At 40.4% G+C, this 15,204-nt stretch overlaps 1 protein-coding gene across 1 annotated transcript; it reads right to left on the bottom strand.

The window, feature by feature from the left end:
• Positions 1 to 205: 205 nt before the first annotated feature.
• LOC147884928 (DNA binding / DNA-directed RNA polymerase) lies at positions 206 to 2,399 on the bottom strand. The gene is made up of 4 exons (XM_087397945.1): positions 1,951 to 2,399; positions 1,730 to 1,879; positions 1,234 to 1,587; positions 206 to 971 (listed from the first exon to the last, which is right to left on the bottom strand). The coding sequence occupies exons 1-4, from the start codon at positions 2,350 to 2,352 to the stop codon at positions 432 to 434; spliced, it is 1,446 nt and encodes a 481-aa protein (XP_087254071.1). The 5' UTR covers positions 2,353 to 2,399; the 3' UTR covers positions 206 to 431.
• Positions 2,400 to 15,204: the final 12,805 nt, after the last annotated feature.

The raw sequence follows: 15,204 nt of genomic DNA, 5'->3' as shown, positions 1-15,204 counted from the left end.
CCATGGACCATAGGACATAAGTAGCATGGCTTTTGAAAGTCAAAACCCCACTGATCTGAAAGGAGTATGAGCAGCTTGCACTACCAAGATCTCAAATAGACTGACAGGAGTAATGTAAATCACATCACCTTATCATACAGCAAATGCTGACAAGTTAAGAAATATAACTTTTCAAAGAAATGAGCAAAGATAAGAATAACCTGGCTTGCAAATAAATCAAATAGACTTACAGAGATTTGATAAATCGCGTCCTTTTGAAATCTCTTACATATGCTAGATAGTTAGAAGTATGAAAATTTCCAGTGAATCTCTCTCAAGCAAAGGAAAAGCTACTGCAAAAACGTTTACAAAGAGAAGCTTCATCCATTAAGGACAGGAACAGTATCTGTTACAGCTACTAACAAAGAGATCTCTTTTTATTTCAAATTATGTCACCTTCTCCGTCTTGTTTTGGCTTTCATCTTTGGAAACTCAAGTGGAACATTTAGAACCACTTCATACATTCTCTGTGGGCTGTTTGGATCTTCAATCCCTACCCTGTCTTTTTGCTTCACTGCATTGAATTTGCAACCTAGCTCCATATAGAGAGGTTTCAGCTGCGAAATTGTCATCTTCATTTCCACAGCAAGGTCATAAGGGTCTACTTTAAAGTTATCTACCATCAGCCCAAGTACCAGAATGTAGCTGATGAGTAGATTCCTATTCTCAGCTGTCTGGATCCGGACTTCATCATTTCCAGAGACTACACCCTGCTTCATAGTGGTGAAAAGCTTTAAAATTTTCACAACCACTGCATTAGGGATATTTGAATAGCTTCTTAGATCTATAGCCTTTGATCTCTGAAGATCTCCACGATAACCAACAGGATCCACAATGGATTTGATGAGATGTCGGGGGAGGTTATAAAAGGAAAGAAGATGGCTTATGTATGACAGAATCATAGCTCGCTTACTGTTCCCTTTGTCGTCATCCTGTAACCCATACCACGACAAAATGGTTAACAAAAGTCTCTTAAAAGTTCAACGGAACTACCAGCCTATAGGAAACAAAGAAAAATAAGCAACTCAGGTCCTTGCAGCTAATATGGGCCAAATTTTATATATGAAGGCAATGTCCTTTCACATTAGTAAAAGCTTACTCTCAGACTACAAAACAAAGAAACTAGAAGGCAAGGTACAGATCAAGCACATACGTAAAGGGAAAAGCTGCTATCCTTGTAGACAAGAACCAAACCTCTATTTTTAGCCTGTGCAGGCGCTTCAGTACAAAGTCAGGGTACGTGTTCTGCTTAAGAAGCTCTGCTGCCTTATCTATATTAACGGCTGCTACCTTTAGAGAAGCCACGTCGCTGAGAGAAGTCTGTTCTTCGAGTGTAATGATTTTGTCAAGTACGTAAACGCTGTCAGGGGTAGTAGCAGATGGATCATGAGGTGGTATATTCCTCACAATGGAAGCATTAGCTTTTTCCAATGCTTCCTTGCTAGTTAAGACAGAAGGATTGTCCCCCGCCTTTTCAAAAAGCCGGCCAATTTCTTCCTTATCTCCTAAGGCTTCTTCTTTCACCCGTCCTCTTTCATATTGAGATAACTGCAAATCAAAGCATTCTTAGGATCAATCTCCGCTGTGCTCCAGAAAACGGCACAGGAACGAGGCCGACAAGGCCAAGTTTTCAAGATTACTGGCATAGATTTACGATCTAATCTCAATCTCTTGACAAATGCAAACATACCCGGCGACGACTTTTCTGCGTGCCAAAGGTGGACGTCAACAAGTTCTTTTTCTGCAGCAATATCTCCCTAGAAGATGCCTCAATTTCTGTGTTTTCTGCTAAGGAATCACCATAGTCAAGCCCGCGTACGCGGGGCTCCATTCTCAGTACCTGAAATTACCCACACGATCACTCCACAAAATGCAGACTGAAATCCCAGATATCAGAAGGCACAATAATACCTTGGTTCCGCCAATAGGGACTAGCTTCAACGTCTTGCTTTCCTTGTCAAACACCCCAAGGGCATAGTTCCCGGGCTGCCACAGAGCCCCTTCTCCCGAATAATTCGTTCCAACAAAGTCCACAGCTGCATCGGGAGGCGTGACAACCAGTTGAAAATGCCGCGACTTGTATCGATCTGTGTTCTGGTAGCCAGAGATTTTCAAGCCAGGTTGCTGGCTCTGGCCATGTCCGGGACTCCCATGGTGCTGCTCGGGATCGAAGCCAGAAGGGAAGTAGCCGACGAAGGGGCAAGAGAGGCCATCTCGGTGGGGAATGAGGTCCATGACGACGTCGAGTCTCCTCTTCTTCTTCTTGCGATGGCTATGGTGGAGGAGAGCATCCTGTGGTGTATTGTCCGCCATCGCCAAGCTCACGCAGCTCTTCTGGCCTTTGTATTCACGAGTGAGATGCCAAGGGGTTTAGGGTTTAAGGGTTTTTTGATGCAATAGCTTATCCTGACCACGTCCACGCTGGATAGTGCCACGTCACTTCTTCATACTGCCACGTCACTCCTTGTTTTAGGCCCCCGCTAGTGACCGACAGAGACAATTTCATAGTTTGGTGTGAAGTTGAGACACCTGTTGTTGCGGGTTGGTCCAAATATGATCGAAGACTTAAAATTATTCTTTTTGTGGCCTCGCCTGCAATTAGATATCTCTCAAAGAACGCTGGATCAAGGCCCGAAAACTCTCAATGAGGCATTGCTCATCTCGCGAAGCGGATCAAATTCACATCTTCAAAATTTGGTGTTAAAATCCCAACTCCACCCCCTGTATTGTCAGTTCGAACGTATAATTTTGGTCCTACTCCTATGGATATAGATCACACACAAAGCTCTCAGACTTTCACATGTAGTACTTTTCGTCCACATCTCCCGAATACCTTTGATGAGAAATTGCTTGATCGTGATGCTAATGGGAAACTTAGATGTTTCCATTGTAATAGATATGGCCACGTCAAGAAGTATTGTAGGCTCCTTCATCCTCTCCAGAACTCTCAAATCCAAGATTCATCCAACGCTCTGATTTTGGGAAAAGAACATCTGGAATCCAAAAGGAGGGCTCGGTTTCATCAGCTTTCTCACCCCATCCTCTTGCATCTTCTCCTCCCATTGCTTTTGTTGTCGAAGCTCTTCTTAATGAACATCCAATTCTAATGTTAATTGACTCTAGTAGTTCTTTGACGACGTCCTTCAGTCCTTTCATCCAAGACCACAAAATCTCGATCTATTCTTTACCTCAGAATATGATCACTTTTGATGATAATATTACTGCGGTTTCTTCTACCTCTGGCACAACTATGGAAGTCCAACTTGGAAATTCCAAGTTTGTCATTCATTCCACAGTTTTACATGACCAAAATTTTCCTATTGCTATAGGATGTGATTGGCTGCTACACAACCATGCTTTACTAGATTTTAAAAATCAGTGCTTACATCTGCTGAATTCTAAAAAAATTCCTTGGTTATACTCTCATATATCCAAGCAGAAATTTCTTTTGTAATCGGAGATAAAACAAATGCTTTAAGCGTTTCCTAATGCTTTTGCAGACTCCACACCAACAACTATAGCAAGTATTTTTCATGATATCCTGAATGGAAATGCTCGGCCAATTTTTTTTCTAGAACGTCAAAGATCTCCAAAGGATATTCAAATTTTATTGGAGCATGTCACATTGATGCTAAGGGACAACGTGATCCAGCATTCAAAGAGCATGTGGACCAGTGAGCCTCATTTGGTAAAAAAGGAAGATGGCAATTTCATTTCTGCATCGACTTTTGCCCACTTAACAAAGTCACAATTTGTGATCAGTATCCTCTCCCCCCCTGCACAATATTCTCGACTCCCTTGCCAAGTCTTGATTTTTCATTGCTCTTGATCTAAAATTTGGATACTAGCGAATTCCGCTAAAAGAAGAAGACAAACCTAAGACCGCATTTTGAACCCAATTTGGCTTTTATCAATGCAATGTGATGCCATTTGGTCTTAATAATGCTCTAGGAGCGTTTCAATGCCTCATGAATCATGTATTGAATAACCTAATTGTTCAAGGAAAAGTTTTAGTTTACCTTGATGGCATTTTGGTTCATACGAAAACTTGGGAGGAACATAAGTTGGGATAATCCAAGCATGACAAGATCAATCACAAAGAGGCTCAACAATGATCTGATTTCCTAAAATATGCTTTATCGTTCATACGGCAAAATGCAGCAACTCATCTGAAGAAAGCACAGAGCCAACAAACATTTCCTTACAAAAAACACAAGCCGGTGAAGTATTTGCTAGGGGATTTGGTTCTATTACACTATCTGATAAAGAAGAAAGGCCTAGCTAAGAAATTCGTGGCTAGATGGGTTCGGCCTTACATAATTCTGAAGCCTGTGGGAAGAACCACGTATCAAGTGCAATGATGGACCAAGGACAAGATGCAGACCAAGATGATAGCCCATGTTTTGCAGATCAAGCCATTTCATTCACACGAGTTCCTCTTTTTAGAGAGGGAAAGTCGTGATGACGTCCACGCTGGATAATGCCACATCGGTTCCGGTTTAGGCCACACCTATTTGGTTGTGTTTCTTGATCATCTCCAAATGACCAATTGAGCCATCGAGGCATTTACCTATGTGTATAAAGATCTATTCCTTGGATGAAGACTTAGAACTCAATTTTGATTCAGATCTCTACACTCTTTTCTTGCTTCATTTGCTCTTTGTTTCCTTGTCGCTCGTGATCTCACTCAGGCCTTAGTCTTTTTGATCGTCATGATATTATTGAATGGATAGATAGATAGATATATATATATATATACATATATATACATACATACATATGTGTGTGTGCACATGCAAGCATGCACACGTACACACACACACATACACACACAACCACACACACACACCCCCACACACCCACACCCACCTAGACTCTATTTGGTGTCGAATATCAAATGTATACATATGTACATACATACATACATATGTGTGTGTGTCTGCACAGGCGTGTGCACACACACTGTTTATTCTCGATGATTTCTTTTTGTGTACATACATATAGACATACATGCATATATGTATGTAAAAACTCTATTGCTTTCATGGTAGTTTACTTGATGAATTCGTTGTGCATACATACATCTTACTATATATTAAGGAGACAAATACCATACTTGATGAATGCCATGGATTTGGAGGTTTGGGGGAGGAGGAGGGAGGTTTGGGGGAGGGGGAGGAAGGTTTGGGAAGAGAGAATGGATGATGAGGTCATGTGGTGACATGTGAGATGGCAGAGGGGCAGAGTGTAGAGGGGACTGAGGTCTGGCGAGACACATGGTAGCGGGCAGACGGGCTAGAGGAGCGATGTCGTAGCACAGACACAAACAAAGACACATGGCATGGTCGAGCAGACGAATAGGGATGAGAACGGTGTGGGTGACATGCGCCGTGGTGGCGTTGGTCCTGTGGCAGGTAAGTGCAAAGTGCCACATGGTAGTTGGGAAGTGAGGCACGTCAACGTGAGTGCCATGTGGCAAATTGGCAAGCAAGGTAGGATAGAAGGTCTAGTAGAGAGAGAGAGAGAGAGAGAGAGAGAGAGAGAGAGAGAATGGTTTTCATAATTGTATCGTTTCTTGAGAAGAAGACCAATTTCTTCCTGGTTGGGTATGCAAATGCAGAGCTTGATTCATTTGGGGAGTATTTTCTTCCTGCTTTTCTTTCCCTAAACATAGAAGGGTATGATGATGATGCTTTGAATCTATATGTGCTAGAGTAGCAAAGGGCATATAGTTATTGCTTTCCATGTGTGATTGTCCACCCAATAGGCACTATTGTACAAACTCCACATTTGAAGGCACTCTACGCCTGCTATGATAAGTTGTTAGAAAATCCATGTCTCCTTTTTGTGATGGTAATTGGTATGAGAAATTAGGGAGAAGTGCCTTGGAAGCCTGGGCATGCTCGCAAAGATGTTGCATTCTTGTTTTCATAAATTATAGTTTTCATGCTTTATAGTCGGCGTAGAGACTATACATGAGAGATTTTCTATATCCTTCCTTCTCTTCTTTTCCCCTCTCTTATTTCCTCTCTTTCATAAGCGTATGCATTTGCCTATGCTTATGCTCAGCTGGCGATGGGTCGCCTTCCTAAAGATAAAGAGGCAAGAGGTGCATTCCGCATAGGAACAAAGCCGTGGTTTATTGAGATGGAGACCATGGGAGCGATGGTGGTCGATTGGGCTGAGGTGGTCGCTCGCACGGTATAAGTCTACTCCTACTTGTAATCTCACTTTTTAAATTATTTTATTCTTTAAGTTCCAATCTAATTTCCAATTAATATGGTTTCACTCTTAGAGTGCAAGCTCGAACATCCCATCAGTGAAGGTGAGCGGTGATGACAAGGGATTTGGCTTACACAGCTTCAATGAGAGCCAGGGTTTAGGCGTAGCTCACAAGGGCTAGGGAACTGGCCAACGTGACCACGATTAGGATGAGGACGAGGACAATGATTCGGATGAGTAGTAGCAATAGTAGTATTAGTAGTAGTTTGTATATACTTCCGCATGTATATGCTTTTATATGTCGGCTCGTTTGAGCAATTTTGTATCACCCTTTTCACAAGGGAAATTTTGTAACAAAAAAAATTCTTTTGTAATTACTTAAAAAAAAACATTAGTGGAGTAAAACAGGGCTTACTGTGGCCCTGTTTAGCCCCACTGATGTTTTTTTTAAGCTTTTGTTAATTGTCACTATATAGCGACGTTTACCACTGTCGCTATATAGCGATCGTTCTTTTTCGATGCTAATAGCGATGTAAATACCGACCTTTGTGCCCATCCAAAAAAAAAACTTTTTAGTGTAAAAAAGGTCAGTATTTTCGTTGGAAAAGGGCCTATGCCTTGTAGTGCATTATTGATATTCCTAATAGGGCAAAAAACTCTTATTTGCATGACATTACCACTCCATTTACACAAAATTATGGTCTTGGACTTTTATCCATCAAGTGATTTTGTAGATTGTTAGATCTATTATCTATTTCTGGCAATCTCTAAGGCATAGACATGGCCCCTAAAATCTTTAAAAGGTTGGTAGTACAAATAAATACTCTTTCCATTACGCTTTATTTGCTAACCTTGGAGTCCCTAAATTCTTCACGATCTTCATTATTAATAGCCCTACACTCTTAGAAAATCTTTAGCAAATTAACCTACCATGCCTTTAAAGCTTCTCACCTCGATGATGTTTTAAGTTACTATAAAGGCATAATAGCATAATAGCATCAATCTTTCTTGCATCTATTTCCCAACCATTGTTGATATTTTCAAACCAAAGTAACATGACAAATGGCCCTACCAATGGGGCTTAGATGGCAACTTTTCTACACAAACTACTTAGTTGGAACTTAAGATTGGCTCTTGGGGCTAGGAATTGGTCGAGATGAGCAAAACTCTTGATGTGATGATTTGAAAATTTAGTTAGTCCAACTTGTGGCCTTAGCATCCTTAAGATGGTTCCTATGTGACTATCTTCAAATGAACCTACATATGGGAAAGAAGACATCCATGGGATGGCCCTTAAAACCCTAACCCGTTGAGAGGTTACTTTGACCCACACTTTTTAATTCAATTGAAATTACATTCTTCTTTGAAGAAGATATTCAGGCCCACATCTCTTCTCGTGGGATGATAGTAAAGACATAAACACACAACGTTTTAAAGCAATTAGGTAAGATCCATGTAATGATGCCCTCAATCAAGCATACATCTACCACAACTCCCCACACATATTAAAGATTAGGTGTGTCCAATCATGTGTTCTATTGTGAGCACCTCCAGCCCATCCAAGTACTTAATAATAGCAAGTGTGAGTTTCATATCCATGCGTATAGACATTTCTCTCAAAGAATGGATTGCTGACCAAGGAGCAAGGAGAGATGCAAGAATCCGATAAGGCTCTCCACTGACACGAATGGAGAGGGAGGAATTCGATGCACAAAGGTGGACAGAGAGGGAGGAGACTTAGAAGATAGTAGAGAGCGAAAGACTTTTACGATGTGTTATAAAAGCACGACAAGATCTCTTGGAATTATTAAGCAATCTATGTTATCAAAGCACTTGGTATGGCCAATTTGATGTAGATGCTGAAAGAACAATAAGGTCCTCCCAAAGAGATTATAAAGAAACAATCTGTGACTGCTTGAATTTCTTCCTTCATTGTAATTATGTTGAGGATACGAACGTGGAGTCCGTGGAAGATTGGGTTGTTGACAAGATAAGAGATAGTAATGATGAGATCTTCTAGTGTGATCTCAGCCTGTGTGGCCTGTAATAGTCGTTAATCTTATTTTGTATTCTTTGCAACAAGCCTGGTAGGGATGAGCTGATCATATTAGAATTGCTAATACAATTTATTTTTTAGTAGCAAATTCTCATGCAGTGTGGATCTTATGACTCTATAATGTTATAAACTTTGACCCTATAGTATGATTTGAGTAATCTTATTGTTTTGAGTCTGCAAATTCTCATCAAGTGTATCCATGATAAATGTCCCTTATGTATCCATGAGAGAATGCCCCATGCCCCTAATGTATTCACATATTTAATAAAATAAACCAAAATAACATTGTGAGAGAAGGAAAACAAATCACACATTTAATATGTATCCATGATGAATGCCCATTATGTATTCACATTTAATACAATCAACCAAAATAACATTATGAGCAACAAAATCACAAATACAAAGTTTTGCAACTTTGCACTTTTACATGCATCACTTGCTAATAAAGTTTTTCTACTTCAAAAAATAGCTCATTACATGCTAAACCCCATCATAAAGCTTCACAACAATGAAGTGGACTTTGATGCTTCCTATGGACTCCGTTGTGATGCTTTGGAAGTAGACTCTATCTCTCGAGGCTTTGATGCTTTAGGCATACATGGACTCTTCCTTCGTGCATAGAATTTGTCTACTTCCAAGTGTGGACTTGGTTGTGATGGTTTAGGCATAGAATCCAGTGGAGGTTGTGATTCCTTGGGCATATATTGAATCTTTGCTTTTGAGTGTGGGGTAGATGGTGATTCCTTGGGCATAGACTCCTTGGGAGGTGTGATGCTCGCGGCATAGAACGAGTCTCTACTTCCACTTGTAGACTTTGCTAGGATGTTTTAGGCGTAGACTCCCCAAAATGGTATGATTATTTGGCTGTAGATTGAGTTCTATATTGGAATATGTAGATATTGAGGATTGTGAGCCCTTCATGTCAAATATTTCATCGAGGAGCAACTTGCAGTTGTAGCACACTCTGCACCCACAGCTGTATGGATCATTTTGCTCTACAACCTTGCATCATTGTAAGTCCATTGCTTCTTGCAAGTCATCATCATAGTTTGTGACTTGTTCAACTGCACTTATTAACTTTGGTGTGGACCTATCCATCATAACATATAAGGGAATGAATAAGTGCATTGCAAAAGATACAAACCATGAAAGTTACAATGGATTAAGAGTAAGTGTACCACGAAAGCTATATACTTACGCTAACACATTGCCATGATATCTTGGCATTGAATTGGAAAAATAGCATTTATTGGCTTGTAGGTCCAAAGCTACCAAACTCCAATGTTTCCTACATGACCAATTAAGAATCTTTATTATTTGACTTCATCTTACATCTCGCAAAAGTAAATATGAGGTTGCGGTGTCACTTACATCTCATTTTATGGAAAAATGATAACTCATACGTTGTCCATATTGAGAGTTTGCAGCCAGGTGCATATATCTTCTATTGACTTTTTAGTATTATTGAGCCATGTAGAAAGAAGGGAATCTACGATATATACACACTTTGCAAAATTTACAGGAAACCAAGATATCATTATACTGCATTAAAAAATAACCAAACATTAGCTCATTAGATTTAATCAATATATAAATACTAAGCCAAGATAAAGAAAATAACCAAACATTAGCTCATTAGATTTAATCAATATATAAATACTAAGCCAAGATAAAGTTTGTATCAAACCTAAGGGCAGCCATTATAACTTTATCATTAACCTGTTTTCCTCGATATCTTAAGATTTGAAACTCTTCTGGACCAAATGATAGATATTGAGGTCGCTGTCCAATCACAAGTCCAATCACAACCTGAATATCAAAGTTGCTTCCTATTTCTTGTAGCTTGGATAAATCTTTAGAATTCTTAAGTGTGAGCCAAGCCGTGCCATCATCATATCCTCTGAGTTTCCAAAGAAGCGAAGTAGTTGACTCTCTATATCTAGAAAGTCTTTCGGCGATCCTTTTATTGTAATAAATATTTCACTTTCAGTTTTTCCAGCAATCACCATATCAATTAAACTTGAAGGAAATATTGTGGCCTTCTTGACTTCAAATCCATGTGAACTCATTTCTTCTTCCTTCCCCTCTGCCGTTTATAAAAAATACAAAAGCTTGTGAGTTTGATAGGTTATAGTTAAATGTAATGCTTGTAAAAGAAAAGTAAAGGGTCATACCAGGATATGTGTGTGATTTCTTTGCTTAATCTTGTGAACCAGGAAGATCATCCATGTCATTGTTTGCATCACCTTCGTCTTTATATGGGAAGCCATCAAGATCTTCCATGTGATCATCTCCAATCCTCTTATGTTCCACTTCTTTCTCGTAGAGCCGACAGTTAGAAGTGATGTTCACATTGAATTGAAAGCCGTGGTTGACTGTCTCAGTTTATGCTCATTCACAAGTTTCTCAACATATGCAATCACCTATGGTGGGATTTGGGCTCTCATGAATGAGGTGACTACTTCGGCCCCATCTTCTTGATTCTTCATCCACTTATGTACCCATGCCTTTTCCTTAGCTGTGGATAAAGCGGATATATGCTTCACAATATTAGGGTCAATATTGCATTGACCAGTAGGAATTTCTTTTTCTATGAGCAAATATCTGATCGCACTATCCACTACATCACGTATCACCTATATGTTGATGCACTCCTCCATGCAATGATCTTTGTCCTTCCTACCAAAAAACCATTCTTTCTTGAGGAGTTTTTCTGTTGCCATTGTTACATAGCTATCCAAAAAATACTTCACGGGTCTCGACATTCTTGCTGTCACCTTTTTTTTCTCAACCTTTGACTTTTTTAATAGTAACAAAGGACCTTCATAAGTAACCTCACCCTTCTCGTATGCAGTACAAACTGCCACAACTTGCTTAAACACCTTATCAGGTCAAAAAATTATACTTGTGTAGTCAGCATATCTATCTCTTGCTACCTTGAAGCTTGTGAGAGATTCTTCCCATTCTTAACTTCCCCTTAGTACAATCGCACTTAAACATGTATAAAAGTTGACTAATGTGTCTGCATCCTCTTTTGGGTAGTTATTTTCAAATGTGTTACTGGAGAACCAAGTGTAGTCCATAGACACCTCGCTTTCATTATGATTTCGGATGTCGAGGTTATCTTACATTTTGCAAAAATATCATGATTCAGTCTTTCAGACTCAATCAAATATTTTGTTGGATGCTTAAAAATGCATATTGTAGCCATATAAAAATTGAAGGGAAGAACCTTTGACATTTGCTCTGCAGTGAGCCTTCTTGAGTCCATTGCTTGTCTAGCAAGTTCATTATAGGCATATGCATAATGCTGACCATCAATCGGCTCAAATTTACAATGCCGCAAGAAATTTCTCTTTGCCTCTTTCAAAAATTTCTCGGGATTTGCCTCTTCACCTTGTTCATGTAGAATTTGTTGAAGGCTTTGTGTGAAGAATTGGCTGAAAGTCTCCTCAAAATGGGTAGGTCCTTCAAACATAACTCCATTGTCAAGGCTACCTATATTTGGACAGAACATAATTGAATGTAAGATCACATTAGATACCATGGGTTTCTTGCCATCCACCAAAGCCTTGAATATTTCATCGCATACGATATATCAAGATTCCTATTATTGGTAAAAATAGTTGCTGATTCCACATCTCGAGCATTCACAGCATAGGGCTTTTGTCCCCATATATATCCGACATCAACTTCTGTGATCGTCTCATTGAGACACATATTGAGATTCTTTATTGACATGAGCTCATCTTGATCTTCCTCAACCTCTTGATCTGACTCTTCTTCCTCTATATTTTCTCCGTCCTCCTTTTTCTCTTATGCCTGAAGTTTTTGAGCAGAGGAACGTTGCCTTTTTTTCAAAGTAGCCTTTGGAATTGTGTCATCTTTATCTTTTACCTATACTTTCTGAATGGAGAAACGTTGTCTTTTTGTGAAAGTAGCCTTTGGAACTATGGCCCTTGTGGTACTAATCTTTTCTATTTTGCGTCTTTCTTTTCCTTTGATAGGTTGCACCAAAGTGGTCTTGGCAAATTAAGGGAAGATGGCATCTTATGAACTCCCTATATTGAATAGGACAATGAATTGATGCCCATTAGCTATGCCATATGCTCAAATAAGAGTGGTTTGAGAGGTCGCCCTCCTTCTTACCTTGAAAGACCACTGTGGGAACGTCGTTCAAAGAAGGGAAGACATCATTTATAGTTGAGGCTAGTGGTGAGGCTGGAAGAGCCAATACATTGGCAATGAAAGAAGCAAGTGCTTTCACATTCTTTTTAGCAAGCCACTTAGGACAATCCTTCTTACCGTGCCAAACGATGTGGTGGCAATGAAAGCAACGATGTTCTTGGCGGTATCGCTTCTATTCATCGGGCTGTAGATATCTTGTAATGCCCGCTTTAGCCTTCTCATATGGAGTCATCTTGGGCTTGGACAAGACTCCTTCTAGCCAGAAGCCTGGATGTCTTTCTTTTGGTACTGGTTGTCCTTTTGATCCTTACCCGCTGTGTTGGTTGACTGCTGCAAGGCATGGAATCCTTTTGGACCTACTTGGGCTTTCCCATGTTCAACATCATTTATTGATTCTAAGTGAGAGTTAGCACTCACTTATAATCGAGTCGGTCGAAGTTCTGGACGAGAAAATGAATGTTAGTGTCGAATCCCCGAATGAATTTCTTCATCTTATCACTTTTAGATATGCCCAACTATTGCGCCAGTGTGATGACCTTGCTGTAAGACAACACAAGCAAACAATTTTGGGAGAGACGAGAAAATGCATCCTCCAAGTTAAGCATATACTACGGCGGTAGAAAACGGGCTTTGAGATTAGTAACAAACATTGCCCAAAAAAAATTTATCTTAAAAGTTGTTGGGTCAATATGCTTACTAGCCCAATGTTGCTACCAAGTAACCACCTCACCGGTTAGATGATGGGCTACTAGGTGGACTTCATCTTGCATCTTGAATTCGCACTAATGAAAAATGAGCAACGAGCTGATGAATAAATTGAAGGATAGATGAGTGGTCACACTTACCATCATACTTAACGAAATTTGGTGTGGATTGGATAAGTAGTGTTACCTTTATCATGAAGCTATGGTGGTGATTACTATCGCGCTCAAACTAGCTTGCATAGTGGCTAACATCTATTTGTGTTGGAGAAGCATCACCTCTCAGTCTTGTTTTTTTGCGTGTCTTTGCCTGGGCGAGCTCTACATGTCACAGTGCCTCCTCATTTTTGCGTTCCTCACACATCAACTAGAGCAATTTTTCAAAATCTCTAGTTCCTCTTTCTTCCAGTGGCTTTTTTCCTTTTTCTTTAAGAGGTTGTTTTGTCTAGTTTAGCTGTCTTTTGCTTTCTTCCAACTGTGCTGAATGTTCTTCGAGTAGCTGTAGGAGGATCCAATTTTGGCCCATACGATTCTCCATCATCTCTTGAGCACTAGGTGGAAGCGTATCTTTTTGGTTGTCTTTCTCCTCTTCGTAGTCTTCAAATCTGACATCTTTCCTTGAACCTTCCATGGCGCTTGGTTGCGTGTCCTTTCCAAATCTCAACATAGCCACACACTTGAGGTAGACAAGCTAGATATAAATCGAAGCTCTGATGTCAATGTAACATATAATGGTATCTGATCGTGTAATCATAGCAAGACCTTCTTTAAACCTCTAGCGAGGAATTAGCGTTATGCACCATAGAGAGAAAAAGGAGATGAGGGTAGAGAGAGGATGGAGTCGACAACCAATTGTGTCCCTATACCCACTAAGGGTGCCGATTGTGTGGGAGCCCCTTATTATTGCTAGGGCCTGGGAGCCAGCTGGCCCCCAGTTGGGGGGTCCCAAGGGGGCCACTGGCCCCCTTGGTGGGGTTTTGGGGGCGAGAGCCCCCGAGGCAATGGTATAGGAAATATTCCCTAAATATTCCATGGACAACTAGTCGGTTGCACTGACTAGGTTGACTAGTCGGCTTCACCGACTAGGTTGACTGGTTGGTTCGACCGACTATGTTGATCGGACTACTGCCCTCATAGCTATAAAGAGGCGACCTCCCCAGTCCATTATATCAGATTGGTTCAGATCAGATCATATCTTCCAGCTAGTAGCTCTTCACCTAGTATCTATTTAGATCACCATCTAAGCTCCACTGTGGGAGCGCACGGGTGGACGGAGCCATCATCTGTACTACATCAGTATTGAAGAAAAAATTTATTCCTCTCCAGTTTGCTATGTATTCTCTATTCTTTGTTCAAAATCTGTTCTGCTATGCCGTGTAATTTAACAGGGGCTTCGAGCCTTAATACTGTGAATGAAGAAATTTTTCCAAGACTCATCCCTAGGCATAAGTCCTCTAACCACAAACTTGCAAAGCAAGGCCTTGCATTGCATGTCTAGATCTATGATGTTTAGACCTTATGAGTTGAGTGATACAATCTCTGGAACTGCACCAACAGGAGCACACATACCAGGTTGTGGCCAGCGAAACCTGATTTAGAACCACCACTCTGTTGCAAGGTCCAATCTAGTTGAACTCCAAAAAAGGAGTTTCCTCCTAATGCTCTCCAACATAGGAGCAAAGAAAAGATACCCAAACCAACTTGGCATCCCAAGTATCTGACTGACACACACCTCTGAACCGACTCGGCATCCTAGATATCTGACTGACACACCCCTCTGAATCCATATGAAATCGAAATCAGCCCCCCAATATGGAGTCAATGTCATAGATCCAAAAGCCATTCATCTTGTTCCAATTGATGTGAGCACCTACTGCTACAGTACAAAAAAATCCTAAAGGAGTGAGAGTCTACGAAGAGATCTCCAAGAAGATAGCAGTGTCATCCACTAACTTGTAATCAAGGAGGTCCTCTTCCCGTATGATTGGAAGTCTG

Source organism: Dipteris shenzhenensis, chromosome 26 (genome assembly GCF_047967505.1).
Source record: "Dipteris shenzhenensis isolate YYH24624 ecotype China chromosome 26, Dip_SZ_1.0, whole genome shotgun sequence".
Taxonomy (NCBI): Eukaryota; Viridiplantae; Streptophyta; class Polypodiopsida; order Gleicheniales; family Dipteridaceae; genus Dipteris; species Dipteris shenzhenensis.
This window is presented reverse-complemented; position numbering and strand designations above follow the sequence as displayed.

Excerpts from the sequence above, each read along its gene's own strand:
- LOC147884928 (XM_087397945.1), bottom strand. The coding sequence starts at position 2,352 with ATGGCGGACAATACACCACAGGATGCTCTCCTCCACCATAGCCATCGC. Across the intron at positions 1,880-1,950 it reads TCCCTATTGGCGGAACCAAG|GTACTGAGAATGGAGCCCCG; the intron begins GTATTATTGTGC and ends GGGTAATTTCAG. Across the intron at positions 1,588-1,729 it reads CGCAGAAAAGTCGTCGCCGG|TTATCTCAATATGAAAGAGG; the intron begins GTATGTTTGCAT and ends TTTGATTTGCAG.